A 19,626-nucleotide genomic window follows, 5' to 3' on the forward strand; every position below is an offset into this window, starting at 1 on the left:
TTCACAACAGCCAAAAGGTGGAAGCAACCCAAATGTCCATTGTTGGATGAATGAATACACAAACTGTGGTCTATACACACAATGGAGAATTATTCGGCCTTAAGAAGGAAATTCTGACACGTGCTACTGACAGTTGAACCAGAAACCCAGAGGAGGAGATGGCTTAAAGAACATGCTATTTTTGCCTTTGTGAATAGAACTTTGTCTTGATGATTCTACATAAATATATGAGGTAAAAGTATATCATAAACAAATACTGGTGCTTTAAAATGTTTCAATTTGTATTCCTAAGTACATTTTGTTGTCATGGGTCACAAATATCAATATGTCCATTTGGGCAATTAAATGATTAATCTGCAGATCACAATTTGTAAATAGAAATACAGCTAACAAACTTTTTAAAAAAGAATTTCCAAATTAAGATATAATTCACATACATTACTACCATTTAAAGTATACAATTCAGTGGGTTTTAGTATATTCACAAAGCTGTGCAATCACCACCACGATCTAATTCCAGAACATTTCATCACCCCAAAAGGAAACCCTGTACTCACTGGCCACCACCCCCTCACTGCTCCCACTCCCACTCCCCGGCCGAGACAATGACTAATCTCCTTTCTGTCTCTATGGATCTGCTTCTTCTGGACAGTTTACATAAGTGGAAATGTACAATGTGCGGCCTTCTGTGTCTGGCTTCTTTCACTTGACACAATGTCCTCAAGGTTCGTCCACGTTGGAGTATCAGTACTTCATTCCTTTTTACAGCTGAATAATATTCCACTGCATGGGTAAACCCCATTTTATTTACCCATCATCATGAGCTGATGAACATTTGGGTTGTTTCCACTTCTTGGCTATTGCAAATAATGCTGCTATGAACATTCACGTCCAATTTTTTGTGTGGATGTATGTTTTCATTTCTCCTGGACGGGTACCCAAAGTGGAATTGCTGGGTCATAAGGTAGCTCTATCCTTCACTTTCTGAGGCACCGACAGACTGTTTTCGAGCAGCTGCACCACTTTACATTCCCACCAGTGGTATATGAGGGTTCCATTTCTCTGCATCCTCGCCAAACACAACAAACTTCATTTTCAAAGTGACTTCTCTTGCCATTGGAAGGAACTTAAACATATCCATCTCAATTTAACGCCATGCTTACAAATTGCAGGTAAGCAAAAACATTTACATCAAAAACTTTCTTACAACTAAAAAAAAGCAGGAGCTATGTTCTAGAACACTGAAAGAACCAACCATTTCCTTTTGTACTATATCACATTACTCTGTAGAATAAACAAATAATATGGGGGGCAGGGGGGAAGGTAAATATGTATATTTTTTAAATTCCCAAAACAAGTTACTGACCATGCCCAATTAAGCTGCAAAAAAGGCTGCTTTACTAGCTTCAGATTTTTCTACTGCAGAAAGCCTTACCTACTGGTCTCACTCCCTGAAAGCCAAACTGAGCACTTAAGTCTGACCCTAGAGGCACCTCGCGCCTATTGTGATGTGACCCTGGTGACGTCCATGCAGGTGGCATCCTGTCCTTGTCCATCGGGCATCTCCTGATGATGCTGATCTGCAGTTCCAGCAACACCTTCATTCGTGTGCATGCTTCCCTTGCTAAATTCTGGAAACTACTTCTGCGGTGTGGCCCCAGCACCTAGACCAGAGCCTCGGAGGCATGAACGGTGAGTGCTGCTGCCTCCAGCTGTGGGAGCCTCTGGCGCTAGTCCTGACTGCCACTTTGTGTACAGTGCTAACTGGAAGTGACTGCAAGTACATATATGTATGTGTATACATGTGTCTCCATTGCTTTAATCTAGAAATTTCAGAGAAGGGTTGACATTTACTCCTACATCATTACAGAAAGGAGGTCTTCTGCTTAAGTTTAAATTTCCTGAAATACTAACACTTCAAATGCTTTCTACAATGTATTGCACGCTTATCTGTGGACTTAGCATGGCTCTGCTGCTCATGATGTAACGTCTGCTCCCTGCTCTATAGCACATGACCGTGCTGGCTGCCATCCTGCAGGCACAGTGGAGCCCATCACAAGCAGGTGAGTCAAACTGTTTCCACTTAGCAGAAACAAGCACGGAAACAGCACAGGCCAAGAGCACATGCCCCAAGGAGCGAGCTGACGCAGGTCCTGGGTGTGCTAGCCCCTCAGCTCCCGTGCACCCTCATCATTGGGCCATCCCTCAGTACCAGGGACAGGGTCATTTGAAGGCCACCGAAGTGCAGAGCTGCTCTGTGAGATGGGACTCCAATGTGCCTGTGACCCCGCCCTCCCCACGAGGTCAGCGCACATCTACTGAGCGCCTCGTCAGGTACCTCTAAGTGTCAAGGTTCACAACCGCTCTCTGCCCCTCTCTGCCCCTCCAAGCCTCCCCTTCCTTGTGGCTTCACAGCAGTACTCTGGGTCCAGGAGAAAGAAGTCTGGCCTCTGGAGCAGGGGGACTTTGAAGGACTAAAGAGAGTGAATATTGTATATTTTGTACCTTTAACCTGGTCTCTGAATGGTATGGAATTTGATATTGGTGGAAGAAGAGTGGATAATGGTGTCACAACATCTGGAAAAGAAGTACAGGAAGCTCTTGTGAACTTTACACAGTACACGCAGGCTGGGTCAGTGAGCAAAGTCATCAAGGGTCAGGGTAAAACTAAGAGAAAAACATCTTCCTGCCTGTCCAAGAAAAATGCTGAATTACAAGACATATACCCAAACTACTGCTGCACATCAACGAAACCTTAAGCCTGGGCATTCTTATTTCCATTTCCAATTGCCCAAGACTTTATTCCAGACTTTTCAACGAGATTTTATCACATTGCCACCTGTTACTGCTTCTTGACTCACACTGTTCACTTTTCAGAACAGAGGGGAGCACTGCTGCTTTCGGAGGCCATCCCTTTGCTCTTCTGAAATCCATTCCAATTGAAGGATAGACTTCAGAGACATACTGCGGAAAAGTGGTCGTTTTCCTGACAGAGGTGGCAAAATGTCAAAACGGGCGCCTGCGGTATTCTGTCTTATAAAAAGGACCACTTAGGAAAATGATTGATAATGTCTACGTTAATGTCATGGGTCTGTTATAAACATGTGGGCCTGGAACCACAAGTGTGAGAACAACAAGGCTGGCTCCCCCTCGAGTTAGTCATTAAAGTAATGAAAGGACCATTAAAAGAATCTATGGTTTCACATTCATATCACCATAACCGCCACCACAAACTGTCACAGTCTGGGCCCACGAACAGCCTTGCACAGGCTCCAGGGCACTCGGCAAGGTTGAACCACCACCACAGTCCTAGGAAAAGCTGAGGCCACACAAGTGGACCACAGAAAGGCCCCGCACTCAGATAATTACCTTTCATGAAGAATCGGCAGGTGGGACGAGGCCTCACCTTCCTGTCACTGGGGTCCTTTACTTCGCCCTCTTCCAGATCATCATCCTGAAACAGAGGACAACATGACTTGCAGAGGGAATTGTCTTAATAAGAGTGAAGAGGCAGGAAGGGAACCTACTAATGGGCATGGCTTTCACCAAACCAAAAATGATATGGTCACATGACCCGTGTCTGGGCCACTCACCAATTCATTACATTTTCCAAACCTCAGGTTCCTCATGCACCCAACAGGCCATCTCAAGCTTACCTACAAGACTGAGGCATCCCACGAAAGAACAGTGAAAACACTGAAGCATGTGATGCAAGGGACAAACCTGGGTTCCGTTATGTTTCTCTTAATTAGCAATTCTGGGCAGAAAATGGTCACACTTCAGGTTTTTAATATTTTGTACATTTAAACAAATATTTACAGAACAAAATGTTTTATGTCCTTAAAATTCAATACTAACTTCCTCTAATTTAAAAGTCTGGGAGTGGGGAGGAGGGAAGTGGGGAGGAGTCACTCAGGGAAGTGACTCAGGTCAACGATGCCATCTGGTCAGTTTTGTGGACATACCTTTCATTTCAGATATAGGCCCTTCTCTTCTCATTCTTAGTACAGAGTTCTCAACCTTGGCTGACAAATTTTAAAATAACGTGGAAGCATTAAAAAGCCCAGGGATTCCGAAGAGCAGCCACGACCTGGACCACTACCCTCCGCCCTCCCCAAACCCCACTAGCCCAGGGCCTTGGTCACCACTGACCTGCACAGATTCCCTCCCACCCCTGCCCCTGCTTGGAAGGGACGCCCCCCTTCCAAGCAGGTATCCAGCTGCCCTGCTGACATCTCTGTTGGTCTGTCCAGGATGGAACTAACTCCTCATTGCCCGTGTCCCAGCCTGTTCCAGAGTGCTCTAGTGCAGTCAATCCAAGGGGTCCCGCAGGGCACAGGTCTGGGAGTCACTAGATCCCTCTCCCCGCATCTCCTGCAGCACCACCGTCTTCCAGACCATAGCCCAGTCCCACCTGGTCAGGGAAAGCATTCCCTAACTGGTGTCCCCCACTGTCTCCCAAGCTCTCCCACATGCTCCCCACAGTGACCTTTCCAAACCCCACCCAGACCATATTCTTCCCTCTCCTCTCCTCTCATCACTTAACTCATCTCATTTTCAGATTGCAACTTGAGTCCCCTACCTCAGGACCCCCCATCGCCCTTGACGATGGGTCCTTACAGCCCCCTCTCCTGCAGCACTGGTCATGGACATCACAACCTGCCCAACGGAACGGAGGCTCCACCAGGCAGGACTGTGTCTGTCTGCTCAACATGTGTTGCTGGTGCAAGCACAGTTTCGGGGTTGTAGTAAGTGTTAAGTATTTGCTGAATGTAGAAATGCTGAAGTCAAACCCTGGATTTATGATGACTTAGTTTTAAAGCTTAAATATTTGTATAATCTCTGCCTTGAAAATATTTAGTTATTAAAAGCATCTTATAACAAAAAGAACAGATGTCTGAGAGTTATATCCCCTAAGAGGGCTAACAGAATGATTTCTTTCTTGTTTTTTTTTTTTTTTGAGAGGGATTAAGTAATTTATTCAACTTTTTCCCCCTCTTTTTAAGGTCCCTAGGATTCATCTTATAATTGAAAGTTTGTACCCTCTGAACTTCTCCCCATCTTCCTCAACCCCAGAATCACTGCCTTAAGTTTTAGAAAAAATGCGCTTATTTTATGCAAAGTGACAGAACACCTCTCTCCCCTGGTGTTTTATCCTATATTTTCTTTTCTTTTTTTTTTTTTACCATTTTTCTCATAGTTACTGCGCTAAAACCTTAACATGATATTTTACATGAGCTCAAACCTAAGTTGGGAGAAGATTCTCTCTTTGTTCTCATTAGAAAAACTAAACTCTTTTGAAAGGTTAGAACCTATTCAAATCTTCCTGCTTCATTTAGAAATGAATGTATGGGAGTGAAATGATAAGTACAGAATAACAGTTTTTCAGAAGTCAGGATTCATAATAAGTGTACTAGATCAGATTTAAAGAGGCATGTTTCTGCAAAGGTGTTATTTTCAATATTCGCAAGAGCAAAATGGAAAACTACCTACCCATCTTAATTAAGATTCATAAGCAGTCACATAAACCATACGAAGGAGTATATGCAGCTACTAAAAACGATCAATAAACACACCTAGAAATGCACAGTGAAGCACATGATATAATGTCAACTCAATGAACACAGAATAGCATCTACCCACTGACCACTGCCATCCAGTCCCCACACCTGCCAGGATAGAGACAGAAGGCTGTACACATTGGTGTGCTGGGTTTATGGTCTCTCCTTTAACTAAAAAAAATAAACAATCAAATCACTCAGCAATATAATATCCTGAATTTTCCACTAACCATTCATTTAACACAATGGCCTTTCAAGTGACAGATGACTAAAACGAGTTCTTAAATCTCATAGCTTCATGCAAATAGAACTCAAGAAAGGGATCTCTACAGCCAAACTCCCAGTGCTCAGTTATCTGAGGGCTGTTACATCAAGTGTGTAATATACGGGACTCCTTTCAGGCCTCCTGGCCATGTGACCTAGAACGGAGGCAGCAGATGGCAGAGGACAAGGAGAGGCCTTGGTGATCTGGCCAGAAGCAAACAGGTGGGTCTGAAAGGACAGGAGAGTCCATGAAGCTCTCAGCAAACAGCAAACATCACCCTGAACCGTGAAAATGGCATAGGCATCTAACTGAGTGTGAAAGGTCCTCTACAGTTTACAAATCTAAGGAATGGCCACGGCTCACTGGCAGACCTTTATCAGCACTTCTTCAATATGTACAGGGCACATTCAACTTTAATGCCTTTATAAAACATACCACAGGACGCAAGGCCTGAGTTCAAATTCTGGTTGTGTGCTGGTGGACACATCCATCCACTTTGAGCTAGTTTCCTCTAGCAAAACAGGAGTGTATTCAGAGTGCTCACACACAGTGCTTCGCAGAACACACGAGCAGTGAGCACTCAAAGAGCGAGTGATCACTATTTTAATGGAAAAATGCCTCAGCGACAGCATGCTGAAATACAATTATCTCCGAGTAATGGCAGCACAGGGGTTTTTTACTTTCTTCTTTGTACAGATTATTTTCCTTAAAACAAAACAGACAAAAAAACCACCAAAAGCCAAAAACCAATGCCTGTATATTACTCATATAAGAGATCGTTTCCAACATGGCAGCACCTATAGCAACGGCAGATAAGGCAGATAAGGAGGCTGTCACCACGTGGTGCCACCGCGCAGGGAAGCAGACATGGCATGTGGACACAGGCACCAAGCAGAGGCCTAGGTGCCACCTTGACGCTGCCATCTGGGCCAACCACAATCTTCTTAAATCCTGACCCTGTATCTGTAAAAATGGGATAACAATGCAGGTCTATAATCCCCTATCCCAAACTCTCATGGCCAGGTGTTTCGGGAATTCAGAAATGTTTTAGAAAGGCGATATAATGGGGTCTGAAGCAGCACTCTCTTAACAGTCACAGTAACCTTTTCTGTAAGATGTGTGACCAGCCCCACAAGGGGGTAAATACAGGACCACAAACAGCCTGGCATCAGCTCGGGCCGGATCTGCCACCTGGCCAGTGAGGAAACCTTCCTCTTCTCGAGCGTCTGGGCTCTCCTGGCCGAGAGCGAGGACTGTGTGGCCTGTGCTTGCTCATGTGGCCATGCTGCCAGTCCTCAGGCGGCTGATAGCATGTGGGCTCTCTTCTCCAATGTGGTGCAGGCAGTGGCTTCCTGGGCTTCGGCAAGGGGACTGATGCAATCCCGCACCCAAGTGACTCGGAGGACAGTGAAGACAGTGAACGTACCACCTGAAAGGAGTGGGCCCCGCAGAGTAAACCCTCAGCCATGGTCCAGGAGGACCTTCTGTAAAAGATGGTGTGTATCCAGACATAAAAGAAACAGCTATATTTGAATAGAGGAAAATATAAAATACCACCTGCAAAGAAAATGCTTCCAAGTATTTTTGCACAGGGCTGGGCTGAGAGCTACTTCTGACCAAGGAGTCACATGGACTGTCCACTTGGGACGTGGCCGCTGTCCTGCTGTCTCCGAGAGGTCACCCTACCAGTGTAAGAGTCACTGACAAAAGGAGGAATGGAACAAAACTTGTATCCCACCCTTTTCCAAAAGGATGGCATGCTCCAGGTAGCTGAAGTTCTGTCAACCAAATGACAGGAAGGCATAAAAACAGAACCAAGTAAACAAGCCAAGGAGAGGATGGACAGACCAAAGATGGCAGGATGCAAGTCTGTACAGGTAAATCAAGGACCCATGAAGGTTGTTCAGTCTGCTCCTCAAACCCAGAAGGAAGGAACGGTTCTGACGAGAGACTAAGCAGGGGTGCAGGAGAAGGAAAAAAAGAACTTTACACAGTGGGAGTTGACTAGGGTGGTAGCTCTGTTCACTCTTCTGAGAGGGGCATATGTAGAAAGAAAACCACAAATGTGTCTGATTTTAAGTGTGGCTTCCTGAACAGGGAAGAGACTACTGATTAAATAAGGCTCACACCAGGTTCAGTTGTCAGAGACCCTCAGCCCTCACTCCACACATAACCAGGGAGTAGAAACAGCTGGCCCACCACCCTGTGTGCAAAATCCCACCCTGCCACAGCAGGGAAGTGGCACTTCCAGAAAGGCATTTATATCCGAAGGGGCCTCTAGCAGCACAGGAAAAACACATAAAGGTAATTTAAGGTCTTAGTCACAAACTGTGGTTTAGACAAAAGAATTTCAAGGGTTTACTGTACAAATTGACGTCACTATCAAGGAAACTACACCAAGGGAGCAGAAAAGTTAGGAAGGGTAGGGGTGACTCCCTTAAATCAGTTCACTTCTCCCAATCTAAAGGTAGAAAAGCTGGATGATGCACCTGACAGAGGGGAAAGCGCCTCAGTTACAAGAGGACAAGTCGCTCGGTATTCTAGACTCTTCAATCCAGCTGTTCCCAGCAACGCAGGGCCGGAGGCTGAGGGGGGAGATGGAGCAGCCATGCATGTGGGAGAGGCCATCAACTCATATCAAGGGGCCTCTTGATACAGCCAGGCTGGCGGGGCGCCTCCTGGGCATGGAACCGCTCAGGGGTCTCACTGAATGCATGCTAGTTCCTCCTCTTAAAACACCCAGGTGGCGCACCCTGATACCAGAGCTGCACTTGAAAGCCACGGGGAAAAAGCCCTCCGTGATATAGACTTTCCACCAGGACCAGAAACTACTTCGCAGGGATTTAAACTAAAGGGGCCAGGTCAAAGGCGTGCCAGGAGCAGGCTGTTCTTGGACCCAACTGCACATCTCTGGTTCCCTCTCCAGCAGAGAAATGTGCCTGGGGACATGGCAACTTGGGAAAGAAAGATACAGAATGTGTGCTTGGTGGGGACAGGAGGCACACATTCTAGCAGAGATCTGACAAGGAATGAAGAGTTAGAAATGGCACAGAGGGCGGGCAGTGGCGCGTTGGTTAAGAGTTGGCTTGGGGGCTGGCCGAGTGGCGCGATGGTTAAGAACTGGCTTGGGACGCCAGAGGGCCCCGGTTCGGATCCCACATATGAGGGACAGTGACACTGCCCTCTACAGCTAAGATGCTGAACAACAGCTCAACCTGGAGCTGGGCTGCTGTGAGTCGCCCGCGACGGCATAGGCTGCAGCCCCTGTGGCAGTGGGTTGCCATGGGTACCGTGTGTAGCCAGCAGCCGCAGTGAGCGGCCGTCCAGAAGCCGGCAACTGATGTCCCTTGCCTGGGAAGAGTGCAATGATGGTGCCAACTTGGGCCAGTGAAGCAACATCCTCCACAACTAGACTGAAGAACAAAATGACAGCAACTTGTCTGTTCCCTTTCCCCCAATTCCCCAATAAAAATCTTAAAAAAAAAAAAAGAGCTGGCTTGGGACGCCAGCTCTAGAGCAGCAGGGCCTCGGTTTGGATCCCACATGAGGGCCAGTGACGCTGCGTCCTCTACAGCTAAGATGGTGACAACAGTTCAACCTGGAGCTGGGCTGCCGTTAGTGTCGCTGACGACGGCATAGGCTGCAGCCCCTGCTGCAGTGGGCTGCCGTGAGCTACCGTGAGTGGCTGGCAGCCGGCATGAGGCTGCTATGAGCAGCCGTCCAGTGGCCGGCGAGCGACTGCCTCACCAGAGAAGAGCGCAATGATAATACCAACATGGGTCAGTGAAGTGACGTCCTCCACAACTAGACTGAAGAACAAAAAGACAGCAACTTGTCTATTCCCTTTCCCCAATGCTGTTTCCTCCCCCAACTCCCCAATAAAATCTTAAAAAAAAAAAAAGAAAGAAATGGCACGGAGAGAGGAGGAAAAACCAACCAGCAACACATGTTTATACTGGGTTCTTCCAATGATAGGTGGTTAGGGCAGGTGCTGGTCACCCACATGCAGTTCTTGAACTGTCATCTCTATGCAGATAGCTTTCTAGTATAAACCTTCCACCCACTGCCACTCCACACATAAATGGCACTCAATTTAAACATGCCTCAAAGCAATGGGTTTATCTGCTCAGAAGGCAGTTATTGTCTGCCTACAACGTGCCAGGTCCCGGAGATACACAGGGAGCCAACCCTGTAGGTTCCGGATATAGAGAACTTGTGTTCTTTGAGGGAGGGGGTCGGAGGGAGAGGGGGGAAACAATAGAAACACACTGATGACCTGGTTAATTTAACTACGAAGTATAATAAAGGTACTAAGCCAGGTACAACACAGGGGGGACGGAGACAAGGGCAGGAGGCAGAGTCTATGTAAAGGAGGTGACATTTATACCAATAGTTGAAGGATGGGGAAAAGTCCAAAATGAAGTCAGGCAACCAGAGGAGTTCCTGCAGGGCAGGTGTGCTCCTGTGAGGACCCAGGTCACCATTTACAGTACCTCCTTGCCAGGGTGAGGTCTGCCCGACCCCAAGGTGAGGGTAGGCTCTGCTCTACCCTGTCATATCCCCAGCGGTGTCATAAGCCTGGCACACTACAGGGCCCACCAGGGTTGTGTCCAACAGCACAGACCTGCAGGGGCGACTTGGGCAGGAGGCCCGGTCTGTGGTGCAGGAAGGAAGCTGCTTCCCACGGCTGAATGAAACTGTACTTGGATCTCCTCAGCAGCACGCTGTTTCTAACTGGGCTGTGGGGCACTTCATGAGAGGTGCCATGCTGGGCAGAACATGCCAAACCAACCCACCAACTGTGGGATCTGAGTGGGCAAGAAAATCAAACTGGAGTTTGTATTTCACAGGCTGTTTCCAGGGGAAACCAGCCAATCTCCAGACAATGGGTGTTTTTCAGGGACAGCTTAATTCAACTCGGTGTCCCACACTGCCACATCTAAGCACAGTAGGAAAGCCCACTGGCATGTTGACACCAAGGCACTCTGGAACTAGCGGGGAGACACTTGACCCCATATGATTACGGAAAGGTAGGAGAGTAGATGAATTTCCCCCTAAGACTTATTCAACTGTTGAAGCAAGAAGAGTTTGTGACTGGCCCACTCTTAACAGATAATGGACTGTCCAGAACCCCCGGGCCACAATCAGGAGCCCCCCAATATACTCTGGTGGCAGAACACGGATATGGCTTTTCTCTCTGTAACACTGAAAAACCAAACTCACAGGCAATCTCAACCAATGACTTCAACTTCTGCCCCAAATTTCATCCAAATCGATTAACCTGAGTGTTACAGCACCATTTTCCCCTTTGCCAACCCTGTGGTAGAGGTGAACTTTCCAAAAGTGAAAAGGAAGCACAGCTGGCAAAAACCTAAGGACACCTGCATGATAATGTCCTCACAACACCCTTTTAAAATAATATTAGGCAAAGGTTATTAACTCAGGAGACCATCTCACACACTTAGCTGTGATAAAAGACCTAAAATTCTAGGCTTGTAAGCACATACACACGTCCCACGAAGTTCTGTTCTTATGAACCCAAGTTAGATAAGTAATGTCTAAAACCCTATAAATTCATGGCTGCCACCACATTTTAAAATGGACTGAGCCCATATGCACCAACACACTGGTAGCGTGGCTGAGTGTTTAGCAACCTTTTCCCTCCCAACCCAGAACAGTTCTGAGATGTTCCACACACCTTTCACCTTGATGACTCTCAGATAAGCAGAATCTCCTTCCTGGGGGTACTTTAAAAAAAAAACGGTATTTCAATCTGCTCTGTTCCTCTCTCAGCTCCTTTGAGTAAAAGCATTACTCAGTAGGATTTTAGACTCTTTTCTCCCCCAAACCCAATTTCTTAAAGATCATGATTAAAGTTCTTTCAAACGGATGATCTGTCCTAAAACCCTAAAATACCTAAGGGGTATTTACTTAGATATGCCTAAAACATCTAAGATGGTATATTACTAGGCTTACCTTCTCCACCTGAAGGCCAGATAATTTAAATAAATTATAAGTGTGATGGTTTGATTAAAAGCTGAGGTGTTCTGGCACACAACCCCATTTTATCCAGTCCTGAGGGTCTTTTCAGGGACACTTCCAAAGATGCTTGGCCCAGATGGGACCCTCCCCAGAGGACTGGCCATGGGACAGAGATAAAAATGCCTAAAAGAATAGACAAAACTGGAAGAAAGCTTGTTGAGTCTTTTCAGTCTCAAGAACCTGACAAGGACTGAAGATCCACAATTGTTCTGCTTGAATGCTAACTCTAAGTGGATTTAAAGATAGCAAACACAAAGGGAGAAATTACCTCATTAAAAAAAAAAAATTCCAGAATTTATAAAAACAACTGGGGTTAGGCATTTTAATACAATCCAATCAAAAGAACCAGACTAATGAGTGAGGGTCCATGGAAATTCTGCCAGCTACCAACTGGCAGACAGAAGTTTTCTGAATCTAGCATATTTTTCCTCCTTGATTTTTAGCATTTCCTAATTACCATGGCGACTGCTCCCAGAACAATTCTCTCCTTTCCCTGCACTCCTCCATCCCACCTCCTTGTTGAGACATGAGCGGATCACTGAGTTAATCCTGTGAGGAGCCTTCCTAAGGTGCGGCCGGGGACAGGAAGTCCTCCTGCGCGCTCTCTGCACGCACTCGCAGCTCTGCATACTCACGTCGATCTCCCCGTCATCGATCTCTCCGTCGTCGTCGTCTTTTTTTTTCTCCTTGGCAGCCTCCAGGGGCTCCTTGTCTTCCACACTGTGGACACCTGCCTTCCCTTCCTCCCCAGGAGCTCCTTCTCCCTTCTCCTCGTCATCCTCGGCCCCAGCCTTCTCAGCCTCGTCCTCCTGCCCAGCAGGGGCTGGCTCTTCAGGGACCTCCTCGTCGTAGTCTAACTCATGCTCATCCAGTTCCCTGGTGACTGACGAGGCCTCGTCCCTCAGGTCACTTGTGCGGTCTTCCTCCCCACCATACCCCACCTCTGCACGCGGGGGGCTCGTCGGGCCCCTGCTCAGTTCCTGAGCCTCAGAGTCCTGGTCCTGGTCCTGGTCCTCCTCTTCCGAGCGACTCTCTTCCTCCTGGCTCAGTCCTGGGGCGGCATTTTCCTCATCCTCCAAATCAGAAGCCCTCGCCCCAGCTCCGTCCAAATCCTGATCAGACCCACTTTCCCTCAGAATGTCATCGTCCGAGAGCCCTTGCTGCTCCTCTTCTTCGTCTTCTGGAGAGCGAGGGTCCCGTTCAGGGCTCTCGGCCACATCCATCGGTACCCACAGTTCTGCAAAAGAAAGAGAACACGGAATCACAGCATTTAGCAAAATGGAAAGTGAATCTTGCCCTGGTTTTTCAGGCCCCACACTCATACCTACCTGCTGGGGCGGGGGGAGGGGAGAGATCAGGACCTGCATTTTGCTTCGACCTGCACTGCTCCTCCAAACCCCAGACCCTACTTCACAGACCACTGCTGTTGGCTGCAGCACCGCGGAGGACGGCAGACTGTCCCCACTAAGCTGTGTGCTGAGTTCCTCACATCTGCAGCAACTTGGCAGAAAGACACCTGGCGTACTCCTTCTTCTTACAAGTGCAACCCAAATGGTTAACAGAAAGTGAGTGATAAGATGTGCACTGCAAAGGACAGACAGCCTTCCGGATTCTTAGATTGCTGATGAAATTCAAGAAAATTTGCATTATGAAATAAGGCAGCCAAGTTGAAGGTATGTGTCTGACCATTTTTCTGGAGTCACCCTGAAGGGTCTGGAGCAGAACCCCAGCCCATCTGTAGGACTCCCCAAGTTGCAGGCTGTCTCCTGTTCCTGAACACACTTCTCCAAGTATGGCCCTGACTGCCTTATCAGAAGCACTTGGGATGATCCTGGGACCCACCACAGAGCTCTATGTTGGAACCGCCAATAAATGTCCAGAAGGAGCTCATGCGCTCTACGATTCTCACAGGAAAGTCAAGAACCACTGTTCTAACACAGGCATGTTGTGGAAAAGAACTCTGACGGAAAATTTTACATATTTAAGTACAATTGACCCTTGAACAACACGGGTTTGAACTGCGTAGGTCCACTTATGAGTGGATTTTTTTCAATTGGCCGATGTAGTTCAAACACACATTGTTCAAGGGTCAACTCTGTGGTTGGAAACCCGAGTATATAGAGGGCCGACTATAGTTACCCTTAGATTTTGAACTGCTTGGGAGGTCGGCACTCCTAATTCCCGAGATGTTCAAGGGTCAACTGTAGTTTCTTAGGTGAAAAGATTGATAGAGTCATTTTAGGTTTCATTTCTATTTTTACTGATCTACATTTAATTTCAAGTGAATATTTTCTGGTTTTCCCACCTCAATGTGCAAAGACAGTACACTGTTCCATTTGTTTTAAACATAGACTGCATAAGGTGAGGTAAGAGCGTGTGTGCATGAAGCAAGCCAACACCAGTCTATAAGCAAACACCATTCACCAATGCAAGGTGCAGCAAGTTACCACTGAGTTGGTTTGAAATAACAGGAATAGTGAAGGCTTCAACGTTCACTTAGTTCTTCAAATTTTTTTATTTAAAATAATGTATGTCATAGTCATACCGTTTGGGATCTCAGCTAGACCTGGAAACATACACACATACATTTACAAACCTTAAATATATAAAATTATTTTATGTACTTATATAAAGATTAGAAATCTTTTAAATTTATACTTTCAAAAGGAGAACCTGCGTTTAAAGATGCACATACCAAGAGATGGTGTCTGAACCTACAGTCAAAAACATTTTTTTTCGGCTGTTAATGGAAATGATTATAATTTGGCACACACTAGGACAAATCACTTAAAATTCATCACTTTATAAATAAACTAAATGGTTAGCAGTAATAGAAATTTATGAACCAATCAATTCAATCAAAGTCATTTAAGTAGACAGTTTTAAAAATGATCTACTGTTCAGTCTTCTAACCACACTATCCAGAGGTAAGACTATTGGAAATAATTATCAAAAAGTTAGTCTTAATATAGCATACTCTGCTGAACATGAAAAGTTGAGGTTCCTCCTTTGCATACAGCACTCCTACAGGCCACAGCAACAAGCAAGGATGAGAAATCTACCAAGGACAGGGGTGGTTGCTAAGGCCACTACATGGTCAACTCTTCTAGACACAGCATGGGGGCGGTTACAGCAATCAGCCAGGAACGAGTGACAAACTGGCAGCCTCCGTTTCTTAGTTAATGATATTAATAAAACACGTAAGATTTTCCCTTGTGTATACAGATACCCAATGCCTATCTTTGTACATTTTATTACATTGTATATAAGAAATCTTCTCCATAGACCAGCAGGGACTTTCATCTCCCCAGCTGCTTAAGCTAGCACCTGTTACTCTGTAGTCAGGCGGTCACACGGAACTGATTACTGAGCCTTATACATCACCACTTGAAACCAAACAAATTCCAATTCTCACATTTTACAGTGTAATGGTGACCTTGACACAAAGATACCTCTTAAATCAATCAACCAAAACTAAATGTCCTCTCAAACTAGCTTAAAAATCACACAACTGATACTCTGCAGAAAACACTCCCCACCCCAGCCTGTGATTAGCTTTGCAACATACTATCCTGTTCATAGCCACACAATCTCATAACTTGGTCACAGCCCTTTTCCAGGGCCCAGGTGCAAATTGGTTTTTGGTTTGGTTTCATTGTTATGATTAGATCCAATCAAATTGCTTTTTCTATTTTGGCAAACCTGAAATTAAATCCTAGAGTAAAAAATGGAAGAAAAGAGTGCCTAACTTCAAATAATCTGAACTACTGCAAGAAGTGGGCCAGTAACAGGACATTTACCTCTTGGTTCGCTGTATCTTTACGGGATACATGGGGTAGTGCAAACAGTGTGGGCTTCTGAGGCAGAACTTGAACCCCAGCTCTACTGCTTCTCAGCTTTAGGATCTTGGACAAATTATGTAAACTTGCCAGACCTCAGTTTCTTCATCTGAAATATGGGGACAACAGTATGTACTTTACAAGGTCACTACAACAATTAGATGAGTTGAGCCTGATAACGTGCCTGGTACATTCTCCACACATTTTAATTTAAACTGAATTAATGTGAAGGTGAGTAAAGGTAATCCTCAACTTCCAAAAACCATACTCCCTTCAACCCTGTCAGGTTCATTTCAAGTCTCTTGGTGCACTCAGGGGTAATTAATTCACTGTTTCATTCGACAAATGCCCTGAGAATCTATTTAATGCAAGACTATGTTATTAAAACAACTTCTGCAATAAAATCAACAGCCACCACTGTCCACTGAGAGACCACTACCCTGTGTCGTATCAGGCACTTGACCAATTTCCTTCCATCAACCTTCCAAATAAGTGATGTGTTCCCCTTCACAGATAAGGAAACCAAAGCCATATGGCCACTGAGTGACTATTCCAGGACTGCAACTCAAAGCTGAGCCTCGAACCTCGAGGGAGTGCTCAGTCCCAGAGCTCTGGACTATGCAGAAAATGAGTTTCTGCTTCCTGCCTAGGAACTAATCCCCCCTTTTTGCCATTGTTCCTATAGGAAAGTGGGACTCAACTTCCAAAGCGATTTTATAAATTCCTTTTTGGAACACAGCCCACCCATAAACTGGGGACTTCTAGTGCACCAGCAGATATGCCTGTTTTTATTCTCCCTTCTCAAGTTTTGTGCTGATCTAGCTATACTCCTATCTTAGCCCTTCGAGAGCCAAAACCATACCTTTTCATATAAATGGAAATGCTAATATACGGTTTATAAAGACTACTAGTTGAAAAATAGTGATGAGCATATGGAGATCCAACTTGTGACACCATTTATTTTATGATTTTAAACTTGTGTGCAGTTTGAATCTTAGGTACTTAAAGAGGAATGCCCGCCAGTTTGAATATGGAAATTAGTTTGACATTCTAAGAAGGCAAAGGTAACTTTCCAACTCTTAAAGGTAGTTTTCAGCGCTGACCAAAGATGGTAAAGTCTAAGGTCTTGAGTGCACCTACTACTGTCAGGGGCAGCCCAGTGCTCTGTTGGTGATATTTAGCCTTTTGGGGAGCAAGGATTGCTTTGAGAATCTGATGAAGGGGATGTCTCCCCTCCCTAGAAAAATCTGGACACACACAATTTATCTTCCACTTTGGGGAGTTCAAAACCTCCTGAGGTCCATCCATGGTCCCCAGATTAAGAACTCTTGTTCTAATTACATCATACATTATTCTATTATGTATCCATATTTACCACATTGTACTGAGACTACTTGTTTGCAAAGTCTGTTGGGAAGTTCCCCTGCCCCTTATGAAGTTCCTGAGTAGAAGGTCTCAAACTCACCTCTGTGTTCCCTAGGCTCAGCAAATGGCTGGCACTTAGTAGCAGACCTCTCATGTAATTTACTGTCTAAACTGGGACGTGTTTTGAGACTGAAAGGGGGCACTGTTAACAATGACAATAGGCATGAACAGGGGCTATCCACAGCTCATGGGGACATCCGGTTACCTAGGAGGCCCTGTCAATCTCTTGAGGAAAGGAGTCACATCTCTTCTTTCCTCGGAATTTACAATCTGAGGCTGTTCACAAGTGAACACTTTGCAGACGGAAACATGCCAAAGAATTTTCATTAGAAGCAACCCAAGTCACACCTTGCTATACAGAAGAGGAAGAGTGTTGCTGGAGAATCAGAAGGTGGCTTGTGTTCCAGGTCGCGCTCTGGGCAGGTTAACTGTCTCTCTAGATGTCTGTGTCCTAAATTAATTTGAAATTAACTCAATTTGGCAAATATCTGAGTGTGTGCTCTATGTCCAGTGGTAGGAAAAACATGTTAAGTGTAGACAAGGAAATAGAGGATCCTCTACTCTGGTCATGTCTTCACTAACTCCCAGGTGTACAGATTTTATTATTTGTTCTTCTCACACAATTACCCTGTAATTGAGGATTTTTGGCAAAGTTTAGAACTAATTCTTTAGTGCTTTGATCCATAAGATGATGAAGGTGCCCAGCGAATTGCATAACAACTATCCATCACTCACTGTTTCTGCATTGCCTACTGCATCTGGCAGATGGTGACTGATAAATGTTTGTTGAATCAACATCTCATTACCTGATAAACTACCTGTTGCACACCAGAAAGAAATTTGAAAGAAGTGCCTAATTTTTAGAAGACTATACCAGAACTCAAGCATAAAGTGGGAGCTGTCTCATTTCCCAGCAGTCACTCTGGAAGGCTGCACACTGATTCCAATGGCACTGCTAAAGCACAGAACATTTTGGGAACTACCATTTGGAGTGAACTTTAGAACCTGCAGAACACTCTCTTGGCGCTCTCAGTAGCAACACATCTTTCTCTTCTCAAGTTGGGTCATTTTGAGAAACCACAGGAAGCCATTCAAAGCCTGGACTGGTAAGTGAGGTAAGTTACCAAGCCAGGTAAGGCAATTTTTGGTCAAACATGGGGTGTGATTATTGAATGAGACTGATTGTCTCACATGGCTTATGCATTTACTACCAAAACATGAGTTCTCAAGAGGTTTTTGGCAAAGGAGCACCAATGAAACACAAGGATAACTTCTTGGGATAACAGCTTTAAATAGAGCAGCCCCTATTTGAATGCCTAAGTTCTGGTACATCTGGTTAAAATTCTGATTCATGACTTCATGTACTTACAGCATCTAAAGGGAAGATGTTGAGCTTGGTGACAAGCTACCCCCAAACTGACTAAGCTTGACAGCCAAAAAACTCAGGGAGGAATCACTCACCTTGAGATGACGTGTAGCTGTGAAAAGGTAAAAAAAAAAAACAAAAAACAAAACCTACTTTAAATGTGAGCAAGGCCACAGTTTACCTGTTTGCTCTCTGGAATGATTCCACAAAGCTTTCTTACAACGTTTGAGCATTTCCCACCCAGAACTGGAGAGGCATTCCAGCCTCTGGGACACATCTGATTAGCTTCCAGACCTGGCTGGGTTCCACATGTCTCCGATTGTAAAATGAGCAGACAAAGACTCACCTCCCAGGGCTTGGAAGTGGGAATCAGCCTGGGTCCAGTCTCACCCTGAGAATCCCAACCTCTGCTCTGGGCAAGGACCAGTCCATGGGATATACGATGGAGGCGAGACTCAAGGGAGAAAGGAGAGCCACTGCTATGCCCCTGAACAGTGCTTCAGATGTCAAACACCCTCTTCTTCCATCTCCCCCAAATGGATCTGAAGACTGACCTATTCTTGCAATTGAGTTTGCTGGCATTCAAAATGATCAACCACTCTACCCAGCAAACTCAGTTGTCATAAAGTAGCCAGGAAGACTTAAGAAGTTTTAGCAGGAGCAAGACTGGAAGTCTCAAAGTCTTAGGTTCTTCCAGCATCATAACTCCAGTTAAGTTTATACCAAGGATTCAGCGTTCTCTGGGCTCCTATCCAAAGGGGCAAGGAAATGACATATTTCTAAGAAAGTGGCGCGCGTCTCAAGGCACAGCCTATACCTTCCACCTGTGCACACTGCGGGAGCGGAGAGCAAGTTCCAGGAGGCTCCAGGGAGCTCCAAGTTCCCGAAGAGCTCATCCCCAGTCCAGGCTGGCAGCCTCAGGAGGGCGAACTTGCGTGCCTGCTCCCACATTTGTGGGCGGCAAACATGTGCCCCCAAATGTCCCGGAAGAGAAATGACAGCTTCAGGAGAATCAACTCCACCGCGGGGCGCGGAGGCAGCCGCGGGGAGCTCGGGATCTGAGGGGTTCCAGGACCCCCAGGACCGGCTCGCGCGGACGGAACGCGGGATCTTGTCTATCTCAGCGTC

The 19,626-nt window shown here is 45.8% G+C and overlaps 1 protein-coding gene across 1 annotated transcript in view; it reads right to left on the minus strand.

Annotated features, from left to right (window-relative positions):
• ZC3H18 (zinc finger CCCH-type containing 18) overlaps positions 1-18,603 on the minus strand; it is a 67,710-nt gene extending 49,107 nt beyond the window's left edge. The window contains exons 1-4 of the mRNA XM_019654481.1: positions 18,594-18,603; positions 12,504-13,105; positions 3,370-3,454; positions 2,506-2,577 (exon numbers count right to left, since the gene is read on the minus strand). Of these exons, the coding sequence (XP_019510026.1) occupies positions 2,506-2,577; positions 3,370-3,454; positions 12,504-13,091 (745 nt within the window). The 5' untranslated portion in view covers positions 13,092-13,105; positions 18,594-18,603. The remainder of the gene's footprint in view (positions 1-2,505; positions 2,578-3,369; positions 3,455-12,503; positions 13,106-18,593) is intronic.
• Between the last annotated feature and the right edge of the window lie 1,023 nt (positions 18,604-19,626).

This window comes from Hipposideros armiger, unplaced genomic scaffold (genome assembly GCF_001890085.2).
Source record: "Hipposideros armiger isolate ML-2016 unplaced genomic scaffold, ASM189008v1 scaffold_224, whole genome shotgun sequence".
Taxonomy (NCBI): domain Eukaryota; kingdom Metazoa; phylum Chordata; class Mammalia; order Chiroptera; family Hipposideridae; genus Hipposideros; species Hipposideros armiger.